This window comes from Brassica rapa, chromosome A06 (assembly GCF_000309985.2).
Source record: "Brassica rapa cultivar Chiifu-401-42 chromosome A06, CAAS_Brap_v3.01, whole genome shotgun sequence".
In the NCBI taxonomy this organism is placed as follows: Eukaryota; Viridiplantae; Streptophyta; class Magnoliopsida; order Brassicales; family Brassicaceae; genus Brassica; species Brassica rapa.
In genome coordinates, this window is record NC_024800.2 from 3,348,264 (window position 1) to 3,375,281 (window position 27,018).

The 27,018-nt window shown below is 36.1% G+C and overlaps 5 protein-coding genes across 17 annotated transcripts; 3 read left to right on the forward strand and 2 right to left on the reverse strand.

Moving 5' to 3' along the window:
- Window positions 1-1,904: 1,904 nt before the first annotated feature.
- Window positions 1,905-3,292, forward strand: LOC103871601 (thioredoxin-like 1-1, chloroplastic). Its single transcript, XM_009149864.3, has 3 exons — window positions 1,905-2,285; window positions 2,491-2,832; window positions 2,917-3,292. The coding sequence occupies exons 1-3, from the start codon at window positions 2,061-2,063 to the stop codon at window positions 3,163-3,165; spliced, it is 816 nt and encodes a 271-aa protein (XP_009148112.1). The 5' UTR covers window positions 1,905-2,060; the 3' UTR covers window positions 3,166-3,292.
- Window positions 3,293-3,829: 537 nt separating this feature from the next.
- On the reverse strand, window positions 3,830-4,925 carry LOC103871602. The gene is made up of 4 exons (XM_009149865.3): window positions 4,665-4,925; window positions 4,502-4,568; window positions 4,195-4,275; window positions 3,830-4,103 (listed from the first exon to the last, which is right to left on the reverse strand). The coding sequence occupies exons 1-4, from the start codon at window positions 4,824-4,826 to the stop codon at window positions 4,042-4,044; spliced, it is 372 nt and encodes a 123-aa protein (XP_009148113.1). The 5' UTR covers window positions 4,827-4,925; the 3' UTR covers window positions 3,830-4,041.
- A 785-nt stretch (window positions 4,926-5,710) lies between these two features.
- Window positions 5,711-15,493, forward strand: LOC103871701 (protein CHROMATIN REMODELING 20). Of its 6 annotated transcripts, none has more exons than XM_018659995.2 (26): window positions 5,711-5,963; window positions 6,250-6,504; window positions 6,600-6,662; window positions 6,767-6,862; window positions 6,944-7,036; window positions 7,144-7,334; window positions 7,420-7,663; window positions 8,261-8,374; window positions 8,576-8,659; window positions 9,268-9,621; window positions 9,928-10,256; window positions 10,345-10,435; window positions 10,547-10,753; window positions 10,963-11,082; window positions 11,229-11,395; window positions 11,892-12,033; window positions 12,267-12,416; window positions 12,498-12,553; window positions 12,640-12,937; window positions 13,099-13,228; window positions 13,621-13,676; window positions 13,778-14,004; window positions 14,086-14,289; window positions 14,378-14,456; window positions 14,541-14,758; window positions 14,843-15,493. In XM_018659995.2, exons 2-26 carry the CDS (start codon window positions 6,259-6,261, stop codon window positions 15,216-15,218), a joined length of 4,335 nt encoding a protein of 1,444 aa, XP_018515511.1. In that variant the 5' UTR covers window positions 5,711-5,963; window positions 6,250-6,258; the 3' UTR covers window positions 15,219-15,493. The 6 variants fall into 6 exon arrangements, with proteins under 6 accessions (XP_018515511.1, XP_033128571.1, XP_018515510.1 ...); XM_033272680.1 differs by having other exon boundaries at window positions 5,715-5,963; window positions 6,207-6,504; XM_018659994.2 differs by having other exon boundaries at window positions 5,715-5,963; window positions 6,246-6,504.
- Window positions 15,494-16,303: 810 nt separating this feature from the next.
- Window positions 16,304-22,129, forward strand: LOC103871604 (putative lysine-specific demethylase JMJ16). Of its 5 annotated transcripts, none has more exons than XM_033272685.1 (12): window positions 16,304-16,885; window positions 17,324-17,374; window positions 17,558-17,838; window positions 17,916-17,978; window positions 18,061-18,138; window positions 18,217-18,699; window positions 18,794-19,009; window positions 19,145-19,306; window positions 19,385-20,876; window positions 20,964-21,067; window positions 21,147-21,344; window positions 21,531-22,129. In XM_033272685.1, the coding sequence occupies exons 3-12, from the start codon at window positions 17,572-17,574 to the stop codon at window positions 21,798-21,800; spliced, it is 3,333 nt and encodes a 1,110-aa protein (XP_033128576.1). In that variant the 5' UTR covers window positions 16,304-16,885; window positions 17,324-17,374; window positions 17,558-17,571; the 3' UTR covers window positions 21,801-22,129. The 5 variants fall into 5 exon arrangements, with proteins under 5 accessions (XP_033128576.1, XP_033128574.1, XP_033128575.1 ...); XM_033272683.1 differs by having other exon boundaries at window positions 16,305-16,885; window positions 17,327-17,374; XM_033272684.1 differs by lacking the exon at window positions 16,304-16,885 and adding an exon at window positions 16,900-17,086 and having other exon boundaries at window positions 17,327-17,374.
- A 205-nt stretch (window positions 22,130-22,334) lies between these two features.
- On the reverse strand, window positions 22,335-27,003 carry LOC103871606 (probable low-specificity L-threonine aldolase 1). Of its 4 annotated transcripts, none has more exons than XM_033272688.1 (11): window positions 26,859-26,966; window positions 26,145-26,189; window positions 25,116-25,164; window positions 23,892-24,350; window positions 23,597-23,708; window positions 23,455-23,505; window positions 23,168-23,372; window positions 23,019-23,077; window positions 22,825-22,925; window positions 22,613-22,679; window positions 22,361-22,531 (listed from the first exon to the last, which is right to left on the reverse strand). In XM_033272688.1, exons 4-11 carry the CDS (start codon window positions 24,332-24,334, stop codon window positions 22,493-22,495), a joined length of 1,077 nt encoding a protein of 358 aa, XP_033128579.1. In that variant the 5' UTR covers window positions 24,335-24,350; window positions 25,116-25,164; window positions 26,145-26,189; window positions 26,859-26,966; the 3' UTR covers window positions 22,361-22,492. The 4 variants fall into 4 exon arrangements, with proteins under 4 accessions (XP_009148116.1, XP_033128579.1, XP_009148115.1 ...); XM_009149867.3 differs by having other exon boundaries at window positions 25,116-25,177; window positions 26,139-26,189; window positions 26,859-26,964; XM_009149868.3 differs by lacking the exons at window positions 25,116-25,164; window positions 26,145-26,189 and having other exon boundaries at window positions 22,335-22,531; window positions 26,859-27,003.
- Between the last annotated feature and the right edge of the window lie 15 nt (window positions 27,004-27,018).

A 27,018-nucleotide genomic window follows, 5' to 3' on the forward strand; every position in this document is an offset into this window, starting at 1 on the left:
TTTTAGAAATATTTTTAGATTTTTTTGGGGGTTTTACCGGGTCAACACGTGTTGAATCACAGGTTAATGACGAGTTTTCGGTTTTTACCAAGTTTTATCGAGTTTTTAATTAACGGGTTTGTTCATTAAATCTGAACCGGATTATATACGAATAATCGGGTTTATCGATTTCACCGTAGATTACCGAGTTTATCGGTTCGACCGCGAGTTTGGGGTCAAAAATTAACACTTAACAAAGCTAAAAATTACACTTCTCATGATTATTTTCATATATTTTAAAATATTGAATAAGAAATTAATGTCTAATCACAAAATATAGTTTTCTTCAAAATCCAAAAATTTAACACACAAAAAATTAAAATAAATAATGTACACAAGTTTAACAAGAATGGATATCCAGTTTATAAATTATTACATTATTATTTCCAACCAAAAAATAATCCCGCGCTTTAAAAGCGCGGGTCAAAATCTAGTATTATATTTAAAATTATAAAAGTGTTTTTGGTCGACTTCCATTGTTGGCTCTTCTATTTTGTCACCATTTATTCAAAAATGTGGTGGCTCTTGTATGGTGCTGTTCATGTGGTAAAGTTTTATGCATCCGAGTCATTCAAATTAGAATATTTAAAAAAAAATTAGAATACTTAAAAAGTTGGAAATTCATGTTTGTAAATCATCCATCCGTTCTATAAATCTGTTTATATTCCCCTAAAATCATATTCTAAACTATAAAAAAATTAAACTATTTATTAAAAAATATTTTATATGTACTTAAATATAAGATGTTTTAAGTAAAACACATTTATTAAAAAAAAATATTTTTTATTTAAAAAATATCATCAGAATTTTAAATTAAAAACTACTTGACCAGTTACATAATAAAACAATTAAATTTAATTGGTTATGCAGTTTTTGATAAATTTAAAATTATCTAAAAATATGAGAATATAACAAATTGAAAAATACATTTTTTTCTAAACATTTTATGTTTCGGAATGGAGGGAGTAGATTAATTCACTAAGTAAACTATCATACTTCATAACACTATCTATCCCTGCAAAACATTCTATTTATAAAACTTACTCTCATAGAAATGGTCATATTTATTTGTATCATTTGTGTGCATCCCTATCAACACTAACCACAGGTTCATGTTTTAGTCCATATCAACTTCTCATTTCTCAAATATCTCTCTTGGATCGTACTGTGCTTCTTGTCATGAGTGGGGTTATAAGTGTGAAAGATATAATACAGGTCTATTTTCAATACAAGAGTTAAATAGGAGCCTTTTGTATAAGTAGAATTTATATTAGGGGATAAAGAAAGAAGGTGATTGAAGGAAGGGAAGAACTAGAAGTGGTGGAGGGAGTGAGACCCATGTGTGTGATGTGCTGGCGAATTGGCTTCCTTAAATTCCAAATCCAAATGTCCATCACTACTTTATTTTAAAAGTCTCGTTACGTATACAACACAAATATTTACGAGGCGGATAACCTTTTTATTTTTTAATACCATTCGTTTTCAGCAAATCATTGATGAGTAATTTGAAATTCAATTTTCACATATGACTTTAAACATGAAAATCGATGTCTATAAGAAAAAGAAACTGTTAATATAAAGTGTGTGTTTAAGTATTGATTTAGTAAAGTCAGTTACTAAAAATACTTTTGGTAAAGTCATTATGGTAAACAAATTTACACAAAACACGGTAAGAAAACATAATCCGATTCCAAGTTTAGATAAAATTTTACTTAATATCCGCTAAAATTCGTGTGGAACCTTATCCATTAATCTGACTGGTTCCAACTCACAACCGTCAGATCATAATTTCCCATATCCAAAATCAACGGCCTAGATCAAATAACCAAAACACTTTCTTCTCGTCCAGAAAATCTCTTTTACACTTTCCCTCTCCGTTTCTCTTTATAAATTTTCTCGTGTGAAAGAGGAAAAAAAAAAAAGCGAAACTTAAAGATTGCCGAGAGGACACGTTGTCTCCGCGAGACTTGACTCTTCTTCTTCATCTTCTGGTTCTAAAATTTTGTATACTTTTCCTTCTAATGGCGGAGGTAATCAGCAAAACGAGTTTGTTCTTCGGAGGAGGAGCTTGCGTGAATCACCACCACCACCACGTAGATGACTTGTCTGTCTCACCGGTGAGTTTCGGTTTCAAAAAGAGTTTCTCTTCTTCTCTCAAGCAGAAGCCTCTTAGAAGCGACTTCTCTGGAAAACAGATCCTAGAGACCTTCAACAGGAGCTTCCGATCATCATCCGTCACCGCTCAGGTAGATCCTAAGATTCATTCCGACATGTTTGAGTTGTTGGTTGGTTCTGTCGGAAAGGATCTTTTTAAACACGTGTAATATTTTTATAACTCGAGATCTAATTAACAAGATCCTAAGGGCTAAGATTCAGACATGTTTGAGTTGTTGTTGGTTCTGTCGGAAAGGATCTTTTTAACACGTGTAATGTTTTTTTTTTTTAATACAGTCGACGCTGAGGATTGGGACAGCTCACAAGTGGTGGGAGAAAGGCTCTCAAGAGAACATGAGAGAGATCTCTTCGGCGCAAGACCTCGTCGACTCTCTCGCCGACGCTGGCGATAAGCTCGTCGTGGTTGACTTCTTCTCCCCTGGCTGCGGGGGATGCAAGGCTCTGCATCCTAAGATGTGCCAGCTGGCGGAGCAGAGCCCTGATGTGCAGTTTCTTCAGGTGAATTACGAGGAGCACAAGTCCATGTGTTACAGTCTCGGTGTCCATGTCCTTCCCTTTTTTCGATTTTATCGAGGCGCTCAGGGTCGTGTCTGTAGCTTTAGCTGTACCAATGCTACGGTAAATGTTTCTCATCATCATCATCTCCGCGTTAAAGCAAAGAGAGAATTAGTCATAATAATCATCGGTTTTTGTTATATTCAGATAAAGAAATTTAGAGACGCGTTGGCGAAGCATAGTCCGGATAGGTGCAGCCTTGGACCAACCAAGGGGCTTGAAGAGAAAGAGCTTGTGGCGCTTGCAGCTAATAAAGAACTTAACTTTAGTTACACGCCGAAGGTTGTACCTGTTGAGAAAGAAGCAGCTATTCCCACTGCAAACCCGGCACTCCCTGTTCCTCATCCGTCGATGAGTGGCAGTGAGGAGAAGACGTTGGTCTCTGCAGGGAGGTGATGATATGGTGCTGAGAGCGAATAAACATTTTTCTGTACAGTTTGGGTGATAGTAGTTACTAGCAACTGAATATGTATTGCAGTTGTCTGTTCTTGGAGCAGCCGGTTTAATGGGGTTTAGTTTTTTTTTAGGGGGGGGGTGGGGGGGGATCCACCTGAGCAAAACCGGTTCGGGTTTTGCTGAGTTCTTATGGATAGTGGAAGGTTGTGCGTTTGGGCACAGTGGGAAGAAAGCTTTCTACTTCAATCAGCTTTAGTATAACTTTTGTTTCTTGGCTTGTTTTTTTTATTGCTTTTGAGCCTTTAAGGTGTTTCTATGTAAGTAAAAATATCCATGTGAAAATTATGATACAATGTCATTTATGATGGCATTCTCTATGGATTGAAGGTCTTTTCTAAAGCTTCTGTTTACAAGTTTTCAAATGTTGGCGTTAGGCATGTTTCCTCTCATATTATGGATTAAATTGTGTTCGTTGGTTGAGCATTCTTTCCTCTGAATTACAAACAAAAACGAGACTTTGGTGATTTACTGGTGGATCAAAGAGTTTTGGTTTGTGAGAATTAGAGTTCTCCATCACAAAACTAGGTATTGGTTTCTGGTAGTTAGCTAAATAGTCAATGCCTAAATGGTATTGGAAGAACGGTAGAAAAGGTTCGGAGACAAATAGTGATATTGAAAATGTAACATACTAACATACCACTTCATTGACAGAAGAACCAGATCATAATCCATGCCAGAATACAAAATGAGATCTTTCTAAAAGACAACATATTAGAAATACAAAAGATTCATGAAAACTTGTCAAAACAAATCCTATCAAAACTCCTCACTGTTCGTGTCTATGTTGATTCAAGGTTTATTATACAACATACACACTCATTCCAGCATCTGATCGGCAGATACTTGGCTAACGGCTTTCTGACTTTTATTCTTCTTGCCTGCTTACAAGTAGACAACATCTTGTTACTTCCACAATTGGCTAAAATTGCATAAAGTAACTAATAGGCATTGTGATTAAACAAGGATTACCTTTATTCTTTAGTTTATTGAGCTTCAAGGTCTTCTTCACACTAAACTTTCTAGGGGATTTCTTGGATTCTTCCGAATCAGCTGGAACCATAGAAGAAAAAAAAAAACTTTAACTTGAGCAAAACACACATCATATAATAGGAAGATGATCAACAGGAAAGTAACAACAACCGTTCTACAATAATTCTAGGTGCTAAGTTATTCCAACTAAATATAAAAGATTTATTACTAACTAGATTGTTAATAACAAACTTAGTGAAGTCAAGGGATTAATTAACAAAACAAAAGCTCAGAGTAAAAATGGTACCATCAGCAGAAGCCATCTCTACATCCTCCATAGTTACAAGACCCTTGTCCACCATCTCTTTCTGCTCCTGTTATCACATTAACAACAACTCTTTTTAATTATTACAGGAAAACTAATGGCAATATAATGAATCCAATACGATTAAAAGAAAGGATATTCATACTCGGCGCCATTTGCGGAGGAGTTTCTTCTGACGTTTCCCGGAGACGGAGACAACCGGAGCTCTGCTCTTCAGTTTATTGGTGAGTGGATCTCCGTGGATGGCTCGCTTTCTATCAGCTTTCGCCTCTCTCTTCTTCTTCGCTATCTCGTTGTATTTCGCCATCTCTGCCACAAAAACCTTAAGCTTCGAACGGACGCCTCCTCCTCTCTACTCAAACCTAGAAGAACTTCTCCTTAAACCCTAAATCCACTGTAGGCTTTTGAGCTATGTTTGGGCTTTTCCATGTCTTTTACGAACTTCGTTTGGGCTTTTTCTATGTCTTTTATTACCCAAACCGTCTTGTTTCTATTTGTTCAGCCGGTTTAGATTGGATTCAGACATGTCACACCTGTTTGGTTTGGTTCAGTTCACCCAAACCAAAATAGAGTCATCTACTTAATATACAAAAATGTTATTAAAACATTTATAAAAAAACTGGATTATTAAAAAAACACATCTTTGATTGGATAACATGATTTCATCTATAAAATATTTTATTCTTTGAGTACATCGTTACAGTCATTTCTACTTCTCTCTATATTATATAAAGATATCTATAAAAAAATCAATGAAAACATATATACATATTCAGAAGAAAAAAAAAACGAAATTATGTCTAAATCAAACAATAAAAATGTGATAACACTTAGATAGATTTCACCATTAAAAAGTAATTTAGACATTGACACACACACCTTAGGGTATAATATTTAGATGCCTCCAAAATTAGGGGATAATATTTAGATGGTCTACATTTCTTTATTATTTTTTCATACAAATTTTACTACAATCAGATTTTTCTTTTTTTCCCTTACTTATACGTTTTATTTTTATTTTTGAACTTTACTTATACGCGTCTTTCTAAATCAACATAATATAATTTTAAATTCGATTATATATTCAGTAACGTATTTGATTATTTTCTTCCTTTTAAAAATGTTAGCATAAATAACATCGACTACATTCTCTGATCCAGTTTAGTATAAAAGAATACCCCCAACACACCAAGAGTTTTCATTAATCTATTTTACATTGTTACTTCTGATATTTAGAGATAGAGAGATTAATAAATAAATAAAAGGCTGTAAATTTAGTTACCAACCCGTCGCCCCTCCCCAATAACTTTTTGCTTCACAATCTCACCGCGGCGAACCGTCTCGACCCCGTCGCCGGAGATTCCTCTCCCCCCCCCCCCCCAAACAAACCCTAATAATATTCCTTAATCGCTTTCGTGATTTATCCGCCTTTGCACCACGTTTCGTAAGCCCCTCAGACTCAATTTCGTCGTTTTCGATTCCTTCTTCAGCGTTTGTCACTGTGTATGAGTCTGTTCCGCTTCTGCTATCGGAGTGGAGTGGTGGTTCATAGATCTTAAAGAGTGTTTTAATGTTCTATATCTTTTAGATAATGATAGGGCGTGATTTGATCCCATACTCATTGATTACTTCCTTTTACTGCATTTTGGTTATTTGTTAATTTTACTTCCTTTTGCTCTTTTGTTAGGAGTTGTTTAACTTGTGACTGACTGTTTTGGTTGTTAAGGAAGCTCCTAGTAATGGATGGAAGAGAGGATACAGTGGAGGGAAAAGAGGAAGACAGAATGGAGGTGGAGATTGAGAAGGTGGAAGCAAGGGAGGAGGAGCAGAATGATGAAGTTATGATGGAAGAAAACAACAATCAAGATGAGCAGAAAGATGATGAGGAGATGCAAGATACTGATTTGAGATCTGAGAGTTCTGTTTCTAATTCAGATGAAGAGGAAGGGTTGCGTTCGGGGAATGATGATGAGTTGGACCTTGAGGTAAAGCAACTTGTGGATATATCTTTGTCATTTTTGTTGTTGTTGTCATGTTGTGATAGCATGACCTAATATACCTTTTAATAATTTTTATGCAGAAACCTCTAAGCGAGGAGGAAGTAGACGAGTTGATTTCAGATCTTTTGGGAGTAGAGAGTAAGGTATTCAATCTCTTCCTTTTACTTGATGGAGTTGTTCTTGGTAGGCTAATAATTTAGCTTCCTGTTCTGAATCTTACTCTCTATGATGCCACATTGGTATTTAGGCTGCAGAAGCGCAGGAAGCACTTGAAAAGGAGTCTCTTTCTAAAGTAGAAAGTGAAGTTAGGGAGGAATTAGCACAAACACTCGATGGTGATGAGGTTAATTTCATTTCCTCACCAATATTGCTCCGGGTTCCTTTGTTCTTTCTTACTAAACATCTTAGAGCGTGCCTGGTTTAGCTGGATAAAGCTGTGGAAGCTGAAATGATTACATTTAAAGACGAATGGGAGGCAACTCTTGATGAGCTTGAAATTGAAAGTGCAAACTTGTTGGTATGCTCGTTTTTGCTTCTGTTTTCACAAAAGTTAATGCAAACGTTTATTTATTACTCTAAAAAGAACTTACAAACTTATATTCTCTTTTTGTTTCTTTCTCAAAGGAGCAACTTGATGGTGCTGGAATTGAACTTCCAAAATTGTACGAAATGATCGAAAGTCAAGCCCCTAATGGTTGTTACACTGAAGCTTGGAAAAAAAGAGCCCACTGGGTTGGTACTCAGGTGACAAAAGAAACTGGGGAATCATTGGCAAACGCAGAGAGTTTTCTTCTCACCCACCGACCTGTCCGAAAGTAGGGTTTGTTTTGTTTGTTTTCAATTTTTTAGCTAGTACAATTACTCAAGAACGTCATGGTTGGTATATTTAATCATTTTCAGACGACATGGAAAACTTTTGGAGGAGGGAGCTAGTGGGTTTCTGGAGAAAAAGTTTGCGGACGATGCAGTTAAAGAGTGTCTAACTGGAACATCTGAGCTTGACTGGCCGTCTCTCAACAAGGTTTTTTCGGAAAAAAGAGATGAGGCTATTTCCTTCGGTAGTAAGCACTGGGCTTCTGTTTACTTGGCAAGCACTCCACAACAAGCTGCAGCCATGGGATTAGAATTTCCAGGAGTCAATGAGGTAAAATTTTCATCTATGCCTCTATTTTTCCTGATAGCCCTGATGCTGATGATGATTGCGTATATTTCATCTGTTGAATTTTCTCCAAGTAAAAGCTCTAGGCATCTCCTTTCTTGACGATTTTTACTTGGGTGACCTACCTGCCATAATACATTTTATGAAAGCAGGCATTTTTTTCCTTGTTAGTATCTGCTTGCAAGTCAATAAATTTATGGTCCATTGTTGTGCCATGATCAGGATAGGAAACTTACTCACTCTACAATGTAGGTTTTCATTAGCATAAAATAGTAAGCAAAGTTGATGTTAAAAATTAAAAGAATAAAACATTAAGCTAAGCTCTCAGGTCTTAAAAGTATTGACAAAATTCGAGCATTAACTTGGTTATCATTAGTTGTAACAGTTTAGATGATGCACAGGACATTATTTGCTACCTTGGTATGCAAGTTATGTTGAAGATTTCATGTTCCTTCTCAAGCTAGTGCAACAAAGCTGGACATTTAAAATATCGGTCTTTATAATCCTAGATCATAGCCATCCTACTGCTGGGAGACAACTTAATATAACTTCAGATTGATTATCACTGTATTTTTTTTTCAGGTGGAGGAAATTGAAGAGATAGATGAAAGTTTGGCAGACCCTTTTTTCGCCGATGCAATAGAAAACGAAAGAGAACTTGCCCTCACTGAAGAACAAAAGAAAAACTATATAAGGGTATTATATTTTTTACTTAACTTCTTTCATTTCTGTGAATAATCATGCTACTTTTGAAAGTATTACCGTTTATGGATGCTCTTTATGTTCCTGCTTTTACAGAGTGTGCAATGAAATATGTATTCTTAATACGATTTAAAACTATTCCCAACTCTCGCCTTTCAATTTTTCATCTTATATATGACACTAAATCACCAACAGGTCAAAGAAGAGGATGATATAAATATCGATCGTGAACTTCAACTTCGTTTGAAACGGAAGAGGCGCATGAAAAGATCTAAACAGGTCTGTTTTGCATATTCGTTGAGTTTCTTCTTGTAGTATAGCATATATTTTATACAAGACTTCTTGGGGTTACTAGTTACTTAGAATGTTACCGGTTATCTATAGGGGATAATGGGACATCAGTATTAGTGAGCCTGGAGAGTTTAGTCACGTTGAGTTTGTGTGTTTGCTATAAACTTTGTCTACTTAATATTGTGGTGATTTCATGTATATAAGATATGAATTTGATGAGGAATATACTTTATAGGGTAAGATGATCATTTGTCTGCTATTTAGCTTTTATATCTTGTTACTAGATTGTCGGTGACGGTTCTGTCTTGTGTTAAAGCGAGATTTGAGGCACAGTGGCGGAGCCACATTGTGTGAGAGGGGGGCAAATGCCCCCCCAACAACCTTTTAAAATTCCATGTAAATCTCTCAATAAATTCAATATGCCCCCATTGTTTTGATCAAATATAATTTTAATCCATCAACTAATTTTACTCATGCCCCCAACAAAAAAAATATCTGCCTCCGCCCCTGTTGAGGCATGCAAAGACTGGAGTTTTTGTTGGTCTGTGGAATTATCATTTGGCTCACGTCGCAGTCTTCATTTGGTTTTATTTCAGGTTCTCAGGCACACGGCAGAGGATAGGGATGATGATTCCGCGTATTTGTATGGGAATTCGATTGCCCCAGACCCTGCTAAAGATCAAGTAAAATGTCCGGAGAATAGCACTGAGTTTCAAAATAATGAAGTTAACAAAGAGGCAAACGGGAATTTGTCTAATTCAGATGCAGATAAGATGGTCCCCGTCGCAGATCTTAATGTAGATACCATGAGAGATGATTCACAGAATCCAGCAAGCAATTTTAGGTGTACTGCCTGTAATAACGTAACTGTGGAAGTGCACAGTCATCCCCTTTTAGAAGTAATAGTTTGCATGGATTGCAAACGTTTAATTGAAGATAGAGTCGCTAAGGTATGTTTTCTTCCTTTTCCAGTTTTATGCGACTTACAATGCATTTGCGTATGGGCCAGATATAGATAGACATTTAGTTAGAAGGATTTTTTTGTCGTAGTAGATTCATGACTGCAGAGATTTGTTAAATCGTTTTTTTTCTCATTATTATTACCGTCGTCAAATGCTTTTCTTTGACTAAACGGCTTCATTTGGTGCATATGCTACTTTTTGTTATTTGGAGGATCACATTGAAATGTTGCCGTAATCTAACAAATAATTTTTCCATATCTTTCTCTTTCTAACCAAAACGTTTGCTCTTACCAGCAGGTTGATGCCTCTTTGGAACGTCACTGTGAATGGTGTGGACACATTGCTGACTTAATAAATTGTAGGTCATGCGAAAAACTTTTCTGTGCATCATGTATAAAGAGGAATATTGGTGAAGAATACTTGTCTGAAGCTCAATCCTCTGGTTGGGATTGTTGCTGTTGCGCTCCAATTCCCTTGCGAAGACTGACACTGGAACTGGAGAAAGCCATGGGAGATAAGAAGTCAATGGAGTCTAGCTCTGATTCCAGCTCGGATTCTAGCTCTGATTCCAGCTCCGATAATAATTCTGTTGATACAGATGCTGATGTCAATGTAGCAGTAAGGTATTATCATATATACACACATATATATATCTAGCGGGTATAAAAGTCCAGCATGTCTTCAACTGATTTCGACTTTTTTTTTGTTTAGCTCAAAGAAGAAATCGAAAAAGAAAATCCGGCGGATAATTGATGATGCTGAACTAGGGAAAGATACGAGAAGTAAAATAGCAATTGAGAAGGTGCTAACTTGCTCCAACAGTCATATTTGTTATATTGTATACGGACTTTTAATATTCCCTTATTTTTGCTTCTTTACTCATTGTACATCTGGTTCTTTTTTTTTTTTGTAGAAACGACAGGAGCGCCTTAGGTCCTTGCAGTTTTCTGCCAGATACAAAACAATTAGCTCTATGGGAGACGTGAAAATTCCAGAAGGTGCGGAAGCTGAGGTTCTTGGTGATGCACACAGTGGTTACATAGTGAATGTGGCTAGGGAGATTGGTGAAGAAGCTGTGAGAGTTCCTCGTAGCATATCTGCCAAACTAAAACCCCATCAGGTTAGCATTAACATGTGTGCTCTGTGCATCCTTTGTTTAGCTTAAACCGTTTCATAACATACTTCATCTCTTTCAGAAAATCATTTATGATAAGTGAATAGTCAGAGTCTTGTCACCTGCACTATTGGGCATTAAACATACTCATCTCTTCTAGAAATGCTTATTATGGAAATGAATTCTGCCCTAAGTTTCGTGGTTTCTGTTTTCAGGTTACAGGGATTAGATTTATGTGGGAAAATATTATTCAGTCTATCAACAGTGTGAAGTCTGGTGATAAAGGTCTTGGGTGCATTCTAGCACATACAATGGGCCTGGGGAAAACTTTTCAGGTACTAAATTTTTTTTCACGCACGAGTCTGTTTGCATGTATCTTATTATCGTCCTGTCTAATTAATGCATACTGGTAATGGTTAATTGTTAATATGATGTGTGGTGTTACTGGCTCATTATATCTTCTCCCACTTTAATCTATCAGGTTATAGCGTTCCTCTACACTGCAATGAGATGTGTTGATTTGGGCCTGAAATCTGCTCTTATTGTGACTCCTGTAAATGTGTTGCACAATTGGCGAAGTGAATTTACGAAGTGGATGCCTTCAGAAGTGAAACCACTTCGCATCTTCATGCTTGAAGACGTTTCGAGGTATATATTCTTTTATGAATGAAGCTTTTGGTTACAGATTCTCCATGCTTCCAAAGTTTTATCTGAGAGGCATTTGGTTGACGCTCCAAAGTGTAGTGTCTTCCTGTTCTTCTCTAATTTGACTATCGTTTAACTAATACTCAAAACAACTTTTTTTCTCCTGAAACCTTTACTTGGCAGTTCAGATTTGTGTTTGTATATTATTCTGATTAACTCTAGGTTTTAAAGATTAAAAATAGGGCCTATTTAGTCTAAAGCTGTGTGCCATAAGACTGCTGAATGTTGCGTTTACTAAAGCTACGTGAATATATTGTCCCTAATAAAAGAATATAGATGCAAGCCCCCTCGTCCAAATTCTGACATCTAAGCTGTTTTGACTTCCTACAAATTTTTCAAAAGGGTTTATATATAAAATACTTCTTGTTTGACCTATGTCAGGTGTATTTTTGGTGACAGTTTGTCAACTCAGTTCCTCTGTATTTTTTTTTTTTTGAAGGGAGAGGAGATTGGACTTGCTAAGGAAGTGGCGAAATAAGGGCGGAGTCTTCTTGATGGGATATGCCGCTTTTAGAAACCTGTCTCTTGGTAGAGGGGTGAAGGATATAAATGCGGCCAAAGAATTCTGCAGTGCCTTGAGGGTAAGACTTTAATTTCACTGTTAAACTTCTTGTTTGGTACCTTTTTTATATTATCTTCTCACTTGCTGTTTATGGTTACAAATTCCTATTATTCGAGGATTAATCTTTTTGTTTAGGTTATTTTTGTGAATTGTTATGCCTACTGTATCATAGATTTTTCTATTCTCATGTTTTCTCTTGATTATGCTTGCAATATTTTTTTCTTGCAATTATTTGAACCTATGTGGCTGCAGGATGGACCTGATATACTTGTTTGTGACGAGGCTCACATTATCAAGAACACCAGGGCTGACACAACCCAAGCATTAAAGCAAGTTAAATGCCAGAGAAGAATTGCCTTAACAGGGTCACCCCTTCAAAACAATCTCATGGAATATTATTGCGTAAGTTATTGAAGGAACCATATAAACTTGTGACTAATTTGTTCTTAGCCCCTGTTTCTTAATTTGTCTTTATTGCAACAGATGGTTGACTTTGTAAGAGAAGGATTCTTGGGAAGTAGCCCTGAGTTTAGAAATCGGTTAGTCTTTCATACCAATGTTTTACTATCTGCCTATACTCATGTGATGTTTCTAGAGTTTTCATCGCGCTTAACCTTGCGTGCAGCTTCCAAAATCCAATAGAAAACGGACAGCATATGAATTCAACTGCAGAGGACGTGAAAATTATGAACCAGAGATCACACATCCTGTATGAGGAATTGAAAGGATTTGTGCAAAGAATGGATATGAATGTCGTGAAAAAGGATCTGCCACCTAAAACAGTCTTCGTAATATCTGTCAAACTATCGCCCTTGCAGCGGAAGTTGTATAAGAGATTTCTAAAGTTATATGGGTTCAATGATGGAAGAGCAGATGAAAGGATGAGAAAAAACTTTTTTGCTGCTTACCAGGTCTTGGCTCAGGTATAAATGTGCTAAATGCTTTGCTAGTCCTTCAATCTTTTTTATTAATTTAGTACTTAAATTTATAACTGTTTTTTAAGCACTGGTTAACCACTTTGGAGATATTATTTGGTATCCTTTTTCGTATTCTTAACCCCCTCTATTGTTTTTGGGCTTCTCAGATTTTGAATCATCCAGGGATTCCGCAATTAAGAAGTGAAGATAAGAAACAAGGTCGCCGCGGTAGCATTGTTGATATTCCAGATGACTGTTCAAGTGATGAAAATTTAGACTGCAACATGGTTGCGGGAGGTAACTCTTAATTCTCACTGTTCACAGTACATTTTTAAGATTTGTTTAAACTAGTTATTTTAGATATTTTTTTACTCTGATTTAAGGAAATGCTAGGTGCAGTAGACTTAAACATCTTTATATTTCTCTAAATTGAATAAGATTTCCCCTAGCGGGAGGAATGGTTTAATTTGTCTAAGACTTGCTTAGGAACGATATTTTTTTCTAGAAACGTGTATGTTTTCAAGCTTCATCATATTTGACCGAGCTTGCAGTATAACAAGTTCAATAGCTTAAATATATAAACACATTTGCGTCATTGTTGTTGTTCTGGATACTGGCAGAGAAACAGAGAACTATTAACTTTGAATATATATTGAAAAGTGTGTCATTGTTGTTTTGGATACTGACAGAGAAACAGAGGAATATGAGTGATTTGCAAGATAAAGTTGATGGCTACCTCCAGAAGGTAACTATAGACTACTCAGATACTCAGCTAGACTGTTTTAGTAATTACCGTCTAAAACTTCGAAGTAAACAGCTCTGATTCTAATCCTGTCTTTTTGCCAGGATTGGTGGGTCGACCTACTTCAAAAAAATAATTATAAGGTCTCGGAATATAGTGGCAAAATGATTTTGCTCTTGGATATTTTATCCATGTGCGCTCATGTGGGCGACAAGGCGCTCGTGTTTAGCCAGAGTATCCCGACACTGGATCTCATAGAACTTTATCTTTCAAGAGTAGCTCGTCATGGTAAACATGGCAAGTGTTGGAAAAAGGGAAAAGACTGGTATAGGTTGGTATCTACTTCTTTCGTAATAGCATGAATGATGTATGAACCATTATGGCGGCTCTAACTTCCCTTGCATGGATGCAGAATCGATGGAAAAACCGAAAGCTCAGAACGACAGAAGTTGGTTGATAAGTTCAATGAGCCTGAAAACAAAAGGGTGAAATGCACCCTAATCTCAACTAGAGCGGGGTCTCTTGGGATTAATCTTTATGCTGCTAACCGCGTGATCATCGTTGATGGTTCATGGAATCCAACTTATGATCTTCAAGCTATCTTTCGAGCTTGGAGGTATTTCTTAGACTTCCCATGGAATTCAAATTTGTAAACGCAGCATTACGAAATGTGGCTTAGCATCATGCGGACTTATTGTTTGTAGGTATGGCCAAAAGAAGCCGGTATTTGCGTACAGGTTGATGGCACGTGGGACTATTGAAGAAAAAATATATAAACGGCAGGTATGAAAGAAGCAAAACATTTTGAGTTTCAGTATTTGGTCTTTTGAGGAGACATTTATGAATCAGATATGTCAATATGATTAGGTGAACAAGGAGGGGCTCGCTGCGAGAGTGGTGGATAGACAACAGGTGCACAGGACTATCTCCAAAGAAGAGATGTTACATCTTTTTGAATTTGACGATGACGATGAAAAATCTGACGCCGTCACTGAGATAAGCAAGCGAAAGGAAGCGGCCACTTCATCTCGCGGTTGCGACTCTGACAAATTGATGGAGAACTTACTGCAGAGACATAGCCCCGAGTAAGTTTGCAAGAGTAACCGTACTCACAATCTGTACTTGCATTATTTGTTTTTTCTCACACTCTATCCTTTGTTTTACTATAGCTGGATCTCTAGTTTCCATGAGCACGAGACATTGCTACAAGAAAATGAAGATGAAAGACTGACAAAGGAAGAAAAAGACATGGCCTGGGAAGTTTATAGGAAAGCGCTTCAGTGGGAAGAAGTTCAACGGACACCAGTCAATGAAGCACCTGTGCTACAAAAACCTTCGCCATCACCACAAATACAGCCCTTACGCCACCCGAGGGGGTTCAACAGAAGTCGTTTTGTGAACCGAAGCTGCACTAGAATCGCGCATGAGCTTACACTCATAAGCCAAAGAAGAAAAGTGGGTAGCAGCACAATCTGTGGGGAGTGTGGGTGCGTCATAACGTGGGAAGATGTTTTACCCGCACCCAAACTTTCAGAGGTAAACTAAATGGTAAATGAAGATTGCAAGAGAGTTGAGTTTACTCTTTTTTTTTTTTTTTTAAGTACGGGACTGAAACCGAAGTATGAGGGAATAGTAACATTTGACATTCCTTTTAGCTTTTATAGATGATTTAGATTATAGTTCCATTGCCGAGATAAAAATCAGGGCGTTTGTTAGTGTGTTTACTTTCTAATCATGCTGGAACTTGTGTCTTGTAAATCTAAAGTGATTTTGACAATTTGTAAGAGTAACCATATCATTGCAAGGTTTTGTTTCTCCAATTTGAATTTGCGCATCATTCTTGTTCGAGATTCGAATATACAACTCTCGACATGTTTGTTTGATCCCATTCCCTCTATTGCTTCCACTCAAACTCATGTCATCTAAGAGGACCAAGGCTGATGACCATGTTCTAGGTAACAGTATCTGGAACCGCACCAGACATTACCAAGATTCTCAAGATAGCCATTGCTTTATCCATCTAATCGATTCTGGCTAGGCCATGGTCAACTTGTTTTTTGAAATGGAATTGAGATTCTAAATTTAAATCATCTTTGGCTATACCACCAAACTATTATTTAAAAAAATATTATGACACGCGTAATAAAAAAGCAGATTAAAAACATTAAAAGTTCTCTATTTTATATTTCTTCAAATGAGGTAACATTTGCTTTTCCTTCAAAGTCCATTCCCTATATAATAATCCAGCTGTTAGGTTTGATACTTGATACCATTAACAATGGGTAAGAAACTTCATTTGCCTTTTCAGAGTCAAAATATTAAAATAGTTTTCTACTTTTGACAACGTAATTTCCATAGATTTATATTTCTTCTCAGAACTCTTCTCTTTAAAAGAACAAAATTACTAAATATGTATGTTTATATTTTTTTGGACAAATATATATATATATATATTTATTATATAATATATATTTATATAATTACATGTATTCATGGGCGAATCTTGCATCACTATTCTATATAAATATTATCTATTATCTAAATTAGTACTCTTTTCATTATAAATTATTTGTCGTTTTAGAGAAAAAGTTTCATCACAAAATAAATGTTATTTTAAAATTTCAAAACAAAATTTAGTAGTTTTAGTTTTTTTTATTAGTTGAAATATGGTTAGCTGTATAGACAATGATGTTTTTTTATTGAAAATATATAAAATTAAATATTTTATTAATTTTTGTGTGCACTTAAAATGAGAATTAAATCGAAACAGAAAGAGTAATTATTTCATAATATTATATCCTTTGGAAAAAATGCCGTGTGGATATCAGGTAGTAATGTCCACCACCCGTGAATAAAAAATGTCAGCCAACAAACAATTGATAAACAAAGGAAACCAATTTACTATAAAGCCAACCACAATTATATTCTCCATGAACTTGTTTTTAATGCTTTTTATTTGTTTAGTTACCTTTGATGGTTGAGAAAAACAAAATTATTAGAGTAAGTAAGGTGCTTAGGAAATTGCATCTTCAGCTTTGCTTTTTTGAAGCGTTATTATTGACTTATAATAAGACAGACCTCATCACACATGAAAAGTTAGGAAAAAAATTTCATATCAAAGCCCAGCAAATAAGCAAGCAAGCCACATGTTTGTTTCCTCTCTCATATGATCTTAACAAAAAAATCTTTTATTGAAAAGAAAAACCAAAAAGGTGATTAATATTTTTAACTACCAATTTAGTGAAGAAAAATCATGTCTTGTGCTTGCTTTGTTGTTGTTGTTCATATTGTTTTTCTTGAGTGATTTTAATAGATACCAAACATGGACCTGTAGATTTAATTCCCAATTTGCCCTTTTCTTCTTCCCTTCATCCCTTAGATTGTTTTTTTTCTTTCCTGGGAATATAGAAAAGGTTGTGGTGAATGATTTTTATTTTATTTTTGCAAATATGTAATAAGGACATGTGAGGTTTCTTCATCAATTTCGTAAATAATCTGATTCTTTGGTCGAGTTTAGGGTTAGATCTGATGAAATCTGGAATTTTTTTAAAAAAATTACATATTTACTATTTTTTGTAAATTACTAGGGTTCCTCAGATCTTTCAAATCCTTGTCACTGATTTTGAGTTTTGATTTCATGAATCTGGCTGCAGTTGATGGACCCTTGACCATCCAATTCAAGAAACCCTAGATTCAACTATGTAAGCAATTTTTTCTCCCTTTTTATTTTGTTTTATGGGTCTTTTTAAAAAATTTAAATTGATTGGCTTTTACATATATTCCATCAGGTGATGTATTATTAGTATTTTCATTTGTTTCTTTTTAAAAAAAAAATTATTGGCTTGTGATATTCCTGAGACATGATGTTATATTGGTGTTGGCAGAGTATGTGTATGTAATGGGGACAGAGCTAATGAGAGTCTGTATGAAAGAAGAGAGTGATGAGTTACCATCTGTTCCTCCTGGCTTTGAATCATATGCTACTTTCACTTTAAAAAGACCACTCCCTAGTGCTGCTGCTGCTGATAAAACCATGGAAAGTTCTGTAACCGAACAAGCTAATAAGATGGAGGAGATTGAATCCGATGAACTCAAAGCTGCTCGGTCTCTACGGCGTAGACCTTGGATCAACTATGACAATGCATCTCCTCAAAATCTTGATCAAGTTAGATCTTTTTCTTTCCTTATGGCATTGCAGCAACTTGTGTGTGCTTTCTTTCTCATTCATTGCGTCGTTTGCAGAAGAAGCCTTCTCTACCAAAGGGTGTGACCCGGGGATGTGCAGACTGTAATGACTGCCAGAAGGTTAATAATCTCAATAATGCTCACAACTTCAGAAAGAAATTAACACTTAGATGCCTTACTATTTCTTGTTTCATATTCACAGGTAACTGCGAGGTGGCATCCAGATGAAGCTCGTAGGCCCGACCTTGAAGACGCCCCTATATTCTACCCAACCGAAGAGGTCTTGTTTGCATTCTATACTTACTACTCTATATAGATCCTTTATTTTCTGACATGAACATGGCAAACCTGTTTCCAGGAGTTTGAAGACACTCTGAGTTATATTTCTAAAATAAGACCAAAGGCTGAAAAGTATGGCATCTGCCGCATTGTTCCTCCTCCTTCCTGGAAACCCCCTTGCCCGCTGAAAGAAAAGCAACTATGGGAAGGCTCTAAATTCACCACACGTGTCCAAAGAGTGGATAAGCTTCAGAACCGGAGCTCAATGAAGAAGATTCTTTCTAATCAGATGAGAAGGAAGAAAAGAAAGTGCATGAAAACGGGAGTGGATGCTGTCACTAACGGCAATGCAAGCACAGAAACGAGTGGATTTGAGACGTTTGGGTTTGAGCCTGGTCCAGGGTTCACTCTAAACGACTTCAAAAAGTATGCTGATGAGTTCAAGGCCCAGTACTTTAAAAAGAGTGAAACTTCTTCTGTTGGTAACTCCTGGGAGCCAGGTGTTGAGGATGTTGAAGGTGAATATTGGCGTATAGTAGATAAAGCAACTGAAGAGATAGAGGTAAAGTTTTTTTTCCCTTTTTATTTGGAGGTTTTATTGTCTATTTAGTGCATCTGTATCTCTTGACTGAGGCTGTGTTGATTCTTTGATATAGGTGCTATATGGTGCTGACCTTGAAACTGGAGTATTTGGTAGCGGATTCCCCAAGATATCATCTTCTTCTTCCGACGAAAAATATGCAAAATCGGGATGGAACCTTAATAATTTCTCAAGGCTTCCAGGATCCCTCCTTAAGCACGAGGGCAGTGATATTTCAGGTGTCCTTGTACCGTGGTTGTATATTGGGATGTGCTTTTCTTCTTTCTGCTGGGTAAGATTTGATCTCTATGAGTAGCATATGCTTAGTTGGAGTATCTTCCTGTTATTCTATTTTGTTATTACAATAGATGTATTTTTCATTATAGCATATGCTTAGTTTGTGTTATTGTTTTTTTTACCAAAATAGCATGTTGAAGATCACCACTTGTATTCGTTAAATTACATGCACTGGGGTGCACCAAAACTATGGTACGGTGTTTCCGGGAAGGACGCTGTTAAACTCGAGGAGGCGATGAGAAAGCATTTGCCTGACCTTTTCGAAGAACAGCCTGATTTGCTTCATAAGCTAGTAAGTTTTTAAAAAATTCTACGAATCCATAGTTTAAATTGTTACATAAAAATAAAATCCTTTGATACTCTCATGTAGGTAACACAACTCTCCCCATCAAAACTGAAAACGGCAGGAGTACCTGTGCACCGCTGCGTCCAGCACGCTGGAGAGTTTGTCTTGACGTTTCCCCGGGCGTACCACGCTGGATTCAACTGCGGTTTCAACTGTGCTGAAGCTGTGAATGTAGCGCCAGTTGACTGGCTACCTCACGGGCAGATTGCCATTGAGTTATACTGTCAACAGGGTAGAAAAACGTCAATCTCACACGATAAATTGCTGCTTGGGGCTGCAAGAGAAGTAGTGAAAGCCGACTGGGAGCTGAACTTACTGAAGAAAAATACTATTGACAACTTGAGGTGGAAACAGTTCAGCGGAAAGGATGGAGTCTTGGCAAAAACACTCAAGGCACGGATTGACATTGAACGTACGAGAAGAGAGTTTCTTTGCAGCTCTTCGCTTGCATTGAAGATGCATAGTAATTTTGATGCTACCAACGAGAGAGAGTGCTGTATATGCTTCTTTGACTTGCACCTCTCCGCTGCTGGCTGCCGTTGTTCCCCGGAGAAGTATACGTGTTTGACTCATGTGAACCAGCTGTGTTCTTGTCCGTGGGTTAGTAGATATTTTCTGTTTCGGTATGATATCGATGAGCTGAATGTTCTCGTTGAGGCTGTGGAAGGGAAACTTAGTGCTGTGTATAGATGGGCGCGTCAGGACTTAGGATTGGCTTTAAGTGCACACGTGTCAGAAAGAAAGATGGAGATGGATGAAGAAGGGAAAGTGCACAAGGACCTGAGTCCACAAGCAGATGTTAGTTTACTTGTGAAAGACAAGGAGGAGCAATTATCACCAAGCCAGTTTATGAAGCCTGTCAAAGAAGAAACTGTTTCTGTTCCAAAAGATTCAGTTTGCCAACAACCATCTGAAGGAGGCATGATGGTCTCTGTGGCAGCAGCTGCTAAGCCCACTAGTGGTAAAAAGAATTCACGAGGTTCAGTTTCTTCTGGCAAGCATTTGAGAATAATACGAGAAAGACCAACTCACGTTTTAGCGTTGGAAGCAATTGGTAAGCAAGTAACTTCTTTGCCTGATACACGGAACACCATATCATCATTGCCTACTAATGACCAAAGAGAAATGGGAGGGGATGTACCGAGCTCTGTATCGCATACTGAAGTTAATGCTGTAGCTGATGATGATATATGTAATAGAGTGAACATTAGCAACCAACCTAGTAGCAGTAAATCCAAAACCTCTGGAGGTTTGGCTATACTGGATGTGGTTGATGGGACAAGGAGGAGTAAATCAAGTACACCATCTTGTTCGCAAAATAATAATGGGACAGCAAGAAGTAACTCAGGTACACCGACTTGTTCGCAAAACAATAGTCCGGATAGGATCATCCGCCAAAAGGGTCCACGTATAGCAAAAGTTGTGAGGAGAGTCAAATGCAAAGTAGAGCCTTTAAGCTATGGATGTGTGCTCTCTGGAAAATCATGGTGCAACCGTCAAGCAATTTTTCCCAAAGGTGACGTTGTGACCATGTTATTTTTGCAACTCAATAACAAAACAGACATTTTGCAAGTGCTTAATGTCTAATTCTTGTTTGGTGCAGGGTTTCGAAGCCGGGTTAGGTACATAAATATTTTGGATCCAACGAACATGAGCTTTTACGTTTCAGAAATTCTTGATGCTGGACGCAATAGTCCCTTGTTCATGGTAAATTGATTAATGTCTAAAATTTTTGAAAGAATGATATCAACAAAAACTAAAGTGTGTGTTATGTTCTTATTGTCAGGTTTACTTGGAAGGTAATCCCAGTGAGGTGTTTGCTCACTTGTCGCCTACAAGATGCTGGGAGATGGTGAGAGATAGAGTGAATCAAGAGATAAGTAAGCAACACAAAGCTGGTAGATTAGATCTTCCTCCTCTGCAGCCTTCTGGGAGCCCTGACGGTTTTGAAATGTTTGGATACACGTCACCAGCAATCATACAGGTAAAAATCTTTACAAGTTTTTGACTTAAACCTTAGACTTACATGCTTGTTGTAAACTGCACTGGAACTTATATATATGTGGTTTTCTAATTATATAATACTAAAATCAGTTTTAAAATTTTTGATTTAAAAATGTTTGTAAATCTAGTTGACAGATATATATACCTTAATGTGGTAAACAAACAGGCTATTGAAGCACTAGATGTGAATCGAGTTTGCACAGAGTATTGGGATTCAAGGCCTTATTCGAGGCCACAAGTTCAGTTCCCTGCAAACCCTCTTCCCAGAGAATCCCCCAGACAAGGTCTATTGCCTGCTGGAACAAACTCTACTCTCAAAGTTCTGCTCAAGAAAGCTAACATGGAGGAACTAAGCTCCCTTCAGCAGGTTTTAAGCGAGTCTAACATAGATTTGGTGACAGAACTTGTGAAGGAAGAGATTCAGAATCGCCGCTGACTTGATTTGAAGGAGATTGATTTTAGTTGTGTACATACAGAGTTGATGAGGCTCCCTCTGCTCATTCTTTTTTGGACACCCTTACAGAGGAAGGATAGAAACATATAACTAGAACCCTGTTTCTTCTTCCGTTCTCTGGAAGCAACAAAGGAGAAAGAGAAAGAAAGAAGATTTGTTAGGGTTCTTGAAACCATTAGTTTTTGGTTACTAGTTGGTTTCCTTTTCAACATCACTTACTAGTATCGACTATCGACATATATGTTCCTCTGTTTTGAAAGTTCAAAGGACTTCGGATTTAACGTGATTATAAAAAATTCGAGTTCATATAATACTCTTTTCCAATATTTAGCTCTTTCAGAGTAGAAAAAAAAAACAAACATTGTCTAGCTTCAACGCCTCCCATGATGAGCTATCACGTTTATATGGATGAACACTGTTACAAGAAAACAACTAGTAATCCTTTTGAAGTGTGTTTCATCCATTCTGGTCATACCCGTATGTTTCAAGGTTGTCCAATCATTGTTTGTGTATGTATGTGTAAGTAAGATATAAACCAAAAATACAATAATAAAATGGATGACATAAGGGTGACAATTTCATTGATAGATAGTTGGGTCCTTGTAGCTTTTAACTAAAAATAACTGGAACAAACAATATTTAAAAGAGAGAAAGAGCATTTTGGTTTCGCCAATTTAGTTCTGGCATGGTTCCTGAATCGTCTGCACTGCTTGCTGCCAAAGAAAATATCAAAATTTTAAATATCAGTAAAGAAAGTGGATCGTATAGAGAGAAATGATAAATAATAATCTTACTTGTAAGCAAGACAATGTGTAATGCACATCACTTGTTGTTATCTGGTGGTGTATAACCATTCTGATTCTGAAATAAAAAACACAATCCCATGTAAATATTATATATGTTTTCAAAAACTTGTTTCTTCTTCGCATATAAACGCAAATACAACGTTTTTTTTGGGTAATCATGTGTTAAACAAATAAAGTGGTTCTATACTTGCTAGACGTACCGTGAAGAGCTTTCAGGGATGACTAGAATGCCATGCTCGGTTAGACTCTTGCGGAGTTTTTCAGCGGTCAGTCTTGATCCATCCTCCATATCCATGAATATCTGAACTTGATGGCGTAGAAATAATTAAAACAAACAACGTTTTTTGTCATTATTATTGTTGATTACAAAAACAAGAGTTGTGACAATACGCACCATGTTTGTCTCCATGGCTGCAACGTTCACTCTAATCCCTTTCATTTTGTTCAACCCTTCTGAAAATATTTACGTAATTGTGTTTATGTAAATATTATGGTGGATGTTTTATTATGGTGATTAGGGTAAATGAGTTGGTGCATACGTACCAGCTAACAACTTTGTTTTCTTGTGGTCAGATTGTAGCTTTGGGAGATTCTCTTGGAGTGCGACCAAAGCGGCTGCACACAGGACGCCTATCTGTCTCATTCCTCCACCTAATGTTTTCCTTAACGTTTTGGCCTTTTCTATGAAGCTCTGTGAACCAACGATTACAGATCCTATCGGAGCTCCAAGACCTTTAGAGAGACACACCTGAAAACATAGTGTGTGAGTGAGAGTCTCAACCATCTTTTATCTCAAACTTTTCATGAGAGCTTAAATAAGAGAACGGCACCGAAACAGAGTCAGCAGCCTTCACAAGCCTATGTACTGGAACTCCAAGTGCCTACATCAAAACAAAAACAAAAAATATTTCATAATAGTTTAGTCTAGTGGTTTGTGATGTATTGAGATAAAGTAGATGATCGGTATATTACAACGGAAGCATTAAAAATGCGAGCTCCATCGACATGAAGCTTCAATCCATGTCTCTTAGCAATCTCTCCAACTCTATCAGTGTACTCCGCACTCAAACATCTCCCACCAGAGCTGTAACAGATCCTCATAAGAGACCAACTAACTAATACAAAAATAATCATACTTAAGCGTAGGCTAGTGAAGCATTGGTCTACGGCCTCCAAATTTTTAAATTTTTTTGTATGTATATAGGAAAAAGTTGCAAAAAAAATAAAATATATAAACTCTTATGAAAGTGTCTATATAAACACTTACTTGGCATGTGTGTTCTCCAAACAAATCAACCTTGTAGATGGATAAAACGTGCTTCCTTTAGGATCTCTAATAGCTGCTTCTATAGCCACCAAGTCCATTGTCCCATCTTCTTCATTCTTGATTGTCTTAGGATGCACGCCACCTATTGTTGATATCCCTCCGTTCTCGTACACATGGATGTGACAAGTGTCCCCAAGAATCACCTCGCTGCCTCTCACGTCGCAGTGAACCATAACGCATATCAGATTCCCCATTGTACCAGATGGCACGAACAGAGCTGCCTCTTTCCCCATCATCTTAGCCATCTCCTCTTCAAGACGTCGAGCCGTTGGATCGTAGCCGAGGACGTCATCGTCCACCTCTGCACTAGCCATTGCTTCGCGCATTGCATCAGTGGGCCTAGTCACGGTGTCTGAACGTAGATCCACGATTCTCATCACCATCTTGATACCAATCTACCTATATTACACATTAATTGTTATTTTCTTCTGGTTAGAAAGTCATATGCAGCAGAAGCAATAAACACTAGAGGCCTATTTGTAACGACACCAATCCTAATGAGACTCGGAAACGTAATCCAAAAGAGAAGGATAAACATACTTAAGCCCTAACGTGTTGGATAAGGTAACTCTCCTCTCCTAATCGTTTATGATTTATCTTAAATAATTTGTTATAACAGTTTGACGTCAGACCAGAAGGAAGAACATTTGAACTGGTCTATTGGGACAGCACAATAACTGTCCTATTAACTCGCAATCCTCCGTACGAATCTCAATGATTACTGTTTTAAGGTAATATAAATTAGAACGAGGAGAATATTGAAATGTCTACTTCCTTCTTAACATCATCATTACGAGATAAAAGCTTAGAATATCTTTAGATTCTTCTTCACAAACGTGAAGTATATTCAAATAATATTTATTAAAGTAATAAAGAATGTAAGAAATCAAAAAATATTGATACAAAAGAAAAACCAGTCGTAGTAATTAAAGTATATGGAATAACCATTCTGTTGAGAACTTGAGATTGAATCGCAGACTCCCAGATGATCATGCATAGAAGTGTATTTTACATAACACTCCCTCAGGCAAGTTAAATTGTTAAAACATGTATGATTCAGTTAGTAAATAAAACCAGAGATTTTGAATAACTAAAATGATACACATTGAAATATAAATAGCTAATACTAAAGGTTTTGGATATAAACATAAAACAGACGAGTACCTGTGCAAAATGAAGAAGGATGCTCGTGTTTATGATTCCACCTTAAAGACTTTATATAGCCGCTGATAAGGAAAATTTGAAGAAAAAAAGCTAAGGAAAAAAAATTCAGATTTATTACTATTAGAATCTGAAATTAATACTTTTGATAAAAAATAAGGAAAGTTTCAGATTTATTGCTATTAGAATCTGAAACAGAGATTCCAGACTAAATAAAAGATTTTTTGCTTTAAGCATTTTAAAAAAAAAAAATCTCTAATTAAAAACAGAAACGTTTTATTGGACCTAATATTTATTGATATATGATATTTTCTTTAAATATAATTAAAAATTTTAAATAACATAAATTAATATAATAATTTGAAATTTATTTTAAATAATAGTAAACATATGAATTAGATTTACTTGTATATTTTTATTATGTGTGTATTAGATTGTACAAATATAATGAAAAATAAACTAAATCCAAAGTAAATATCAAGCAAAAACAAAGTTTTCGATATAGTAAAATATAATACGTTTAGTTTATTAAAATTATTTAATGTTATGCTAGTTAAAAGATTTTTGTAATTAATCAAAATATATTTATAGTAAAAATCATTTATAGTTTTCTTATCTAATGTATATTATCTTGCATAAAGTCTTTATTTTAAATACTATTTTAAAATAAATGCCAATTTTTTAGATTTATTTTTGAAAATCATGATATATAAGAAATAATTTTCAAATTTTTATAGATAATTTTATTTTTGTAGTATGATTAAAATGTAAATAAACTGAAGATAAAAATCTTGTTATTTGGTGTTACAAATATATATTTTTAATGTTCAAAAAAAAATATTTTTTTTTTTACTTTCTGGCTATAAATTTATTTTTTAAACCTAAAACATAATTACTTTATAAAAATGTTTTCTAAAAAAAAGAAAATGATAGTCCAAAACAATTACATCTATTTCCAATCAACCCCTAATATTTAGCTATTAGGCAGGATACATGGTAATTAGCAAAAAGAAAAAAAAAGGATACGTGGACGTGGTAATTAGCTACGTTAGAAGGGTGCCACGTGGAAAATTTAAGCTGATTTGATACATACAAAGATACAATAAGGCCAAAGTTACCAATTGGCTTATCAGGAATCTAACGATCACGAAAAAAGGATGAGGTTGTGTTGTGCATGGGAAGCACACGTAACATAAGTGTCCAAGGCAAACGAAAAAAAGTTATTCACGAGATTGTTGTCTACTTCTTATTCTCCTCGGACGTATCGATGAACCCAAAGTTGTAGCCTTCACATTCAATTCATCTTAAGGCCGTGTCTTCAATATATTTTTAAAATCTGGTTTGTTTATAATTATGACTATAATCTTCTAATGCTCTATGTTTCAACTCATAGCCTTTATCAAATTCATAATATATGAATCATGTGTTGCAAATATAAGGATCGATAATTTGCTTATAGACTTTTCATAAAAGAAATATCAAATATATGGATAGACAAATATAACTGCAGCGCCTCCAGGTAAAGTAACGTCGTCTACAAATCTTGTTACCGTTAACTCATCTAATTCCAAAACAGCTAAATTTCTTTTTTGACTAACCAAAATAACATAAATGTTTTTATATGATAAGACTATACAACCTTATAACGGCAAAAAGCTTGCATAAACACTCTCCATAATAGCTAAAACGATTAGTAAAACAGCTAAATTTGTTTATATTTTGAGGAGAAGAAGAAGAGGAACGTACCACTTTATTAGTAAAAGAAAGGACTACAAGTAAAAGACGGAACTCTCAAGGATCGTTCACCCACTCGTCAATATTTTTCGAAAGAGTCTAAAAAAATTAGTGTGGAGCAGCTGTAACAACGCACATCTCTGTATTTATAGAGACGTGACTGTGATAGAGA

Bases quoted from the DNA above. Each gene is read 5' to 3' on its own strand.
- LOC103871601 (XM_009149864.3), top strand. From the start codon at position 2,061: ATGGCGGAGGTAATCAGCAAAACGAGTTTGTTCTTCGGAGGAGGAGCT. The intron at 2,286-2,490 runs GTAGATCCTAAG...TTTTTAATACAG, and splicing joins CATCATCCGTCACCGCTCAG to TCGACGCTGAGGATTGGGAC. The intron at 2,833-2,916 runs GTAAATGTTTCT...TGTTATATTCAG, and splicing joins TTAGCTGTACCAATGCTACG to ATAAAGAAATTTAGAGACGC.
- LOC103871602 (XM_009149865.3), bottom strand. From the start codon at position 4,826: ATGGCGAAATACAACGAGATAGCGAAGAAGAAGAGAGAGGCGAAAGCT. The intron at 4,569-4,664 runs GTATGAATATCC...ATGTGATAACAG, and splicing joins TCCTCCGCAAATGGCGCCGA to GAGCAGAAAGAGATGGTGGA. The intron at 4,104-4,194 runs GTAATCCTTGTT...ACTTGTAAGCAG, and splicing joins CAATAAACTAAAGAATAAAG to GCAAGAAGAATAAAAGTCAG.
- LOC103871701 (XM_018659995.2), top strand. From the start codon at position 6,259: ATGGATGGAAGAGAGGATACAGTGGAGGGAAAAGAGGAAGACAGAATG. The intron at 12,938-13,098 runs GTATAAATGTGC...TGGGCTTCTCAG, and splicing joins CTTACCAGGTCTTGGCTCAG to ATTTTGAATCATCCAGGGAT. The intron at 14,005-14,085 runs GTTGGTATCTAC...GCATGGATGCAG, and splicing joins AAGGGAAAAGACTGGTATAG to AATCGATGGAAAAACCGAAA.
- LOC103871604 (XM_033272685.1), top strand. From the start codon at position 17,572: ATGGGGACAGAGCTAATGAGAGTCTGTATGAAAGAAGAGAGTGATGAG. The intron at 17,839-17,915 runs GTTAGATCTTTT...CGTCGTTTGCAG, and splicing joins CTCCTCAAAATCTTGATCAA to AAGAAGCCTTCTCTACCAAA. The intron at 19,010-19,144 runs GTAAGATTTGAT...TTACCAAAATAG, and splicing joins GCTTTTCTTCTTTCTGCTGG to CATGTTGAAGATCACCACTT.
- LOC103871606 (XM_009149868.3), bottom strand. From the start codon at position 24,334: ATGGTGATGAGAATCGTGGATCTACGTTCAGACACCGTGACTAGGCCC. The intron at 23,709-23,891 runs GTAAGTGTTTAT...GATCTGTTACAG, and splicing joins TTGGAGAACACACATGCCAA to CTCTGGTGGGAGATGTTTGA. The intron at 23,078-23,167 runs GTACGTATGCAC...AAATATTTTCAG, and splicing joins GAAAACAAAGTTGTTAGCTG to AAGGGTTGAACAAAATGAAA.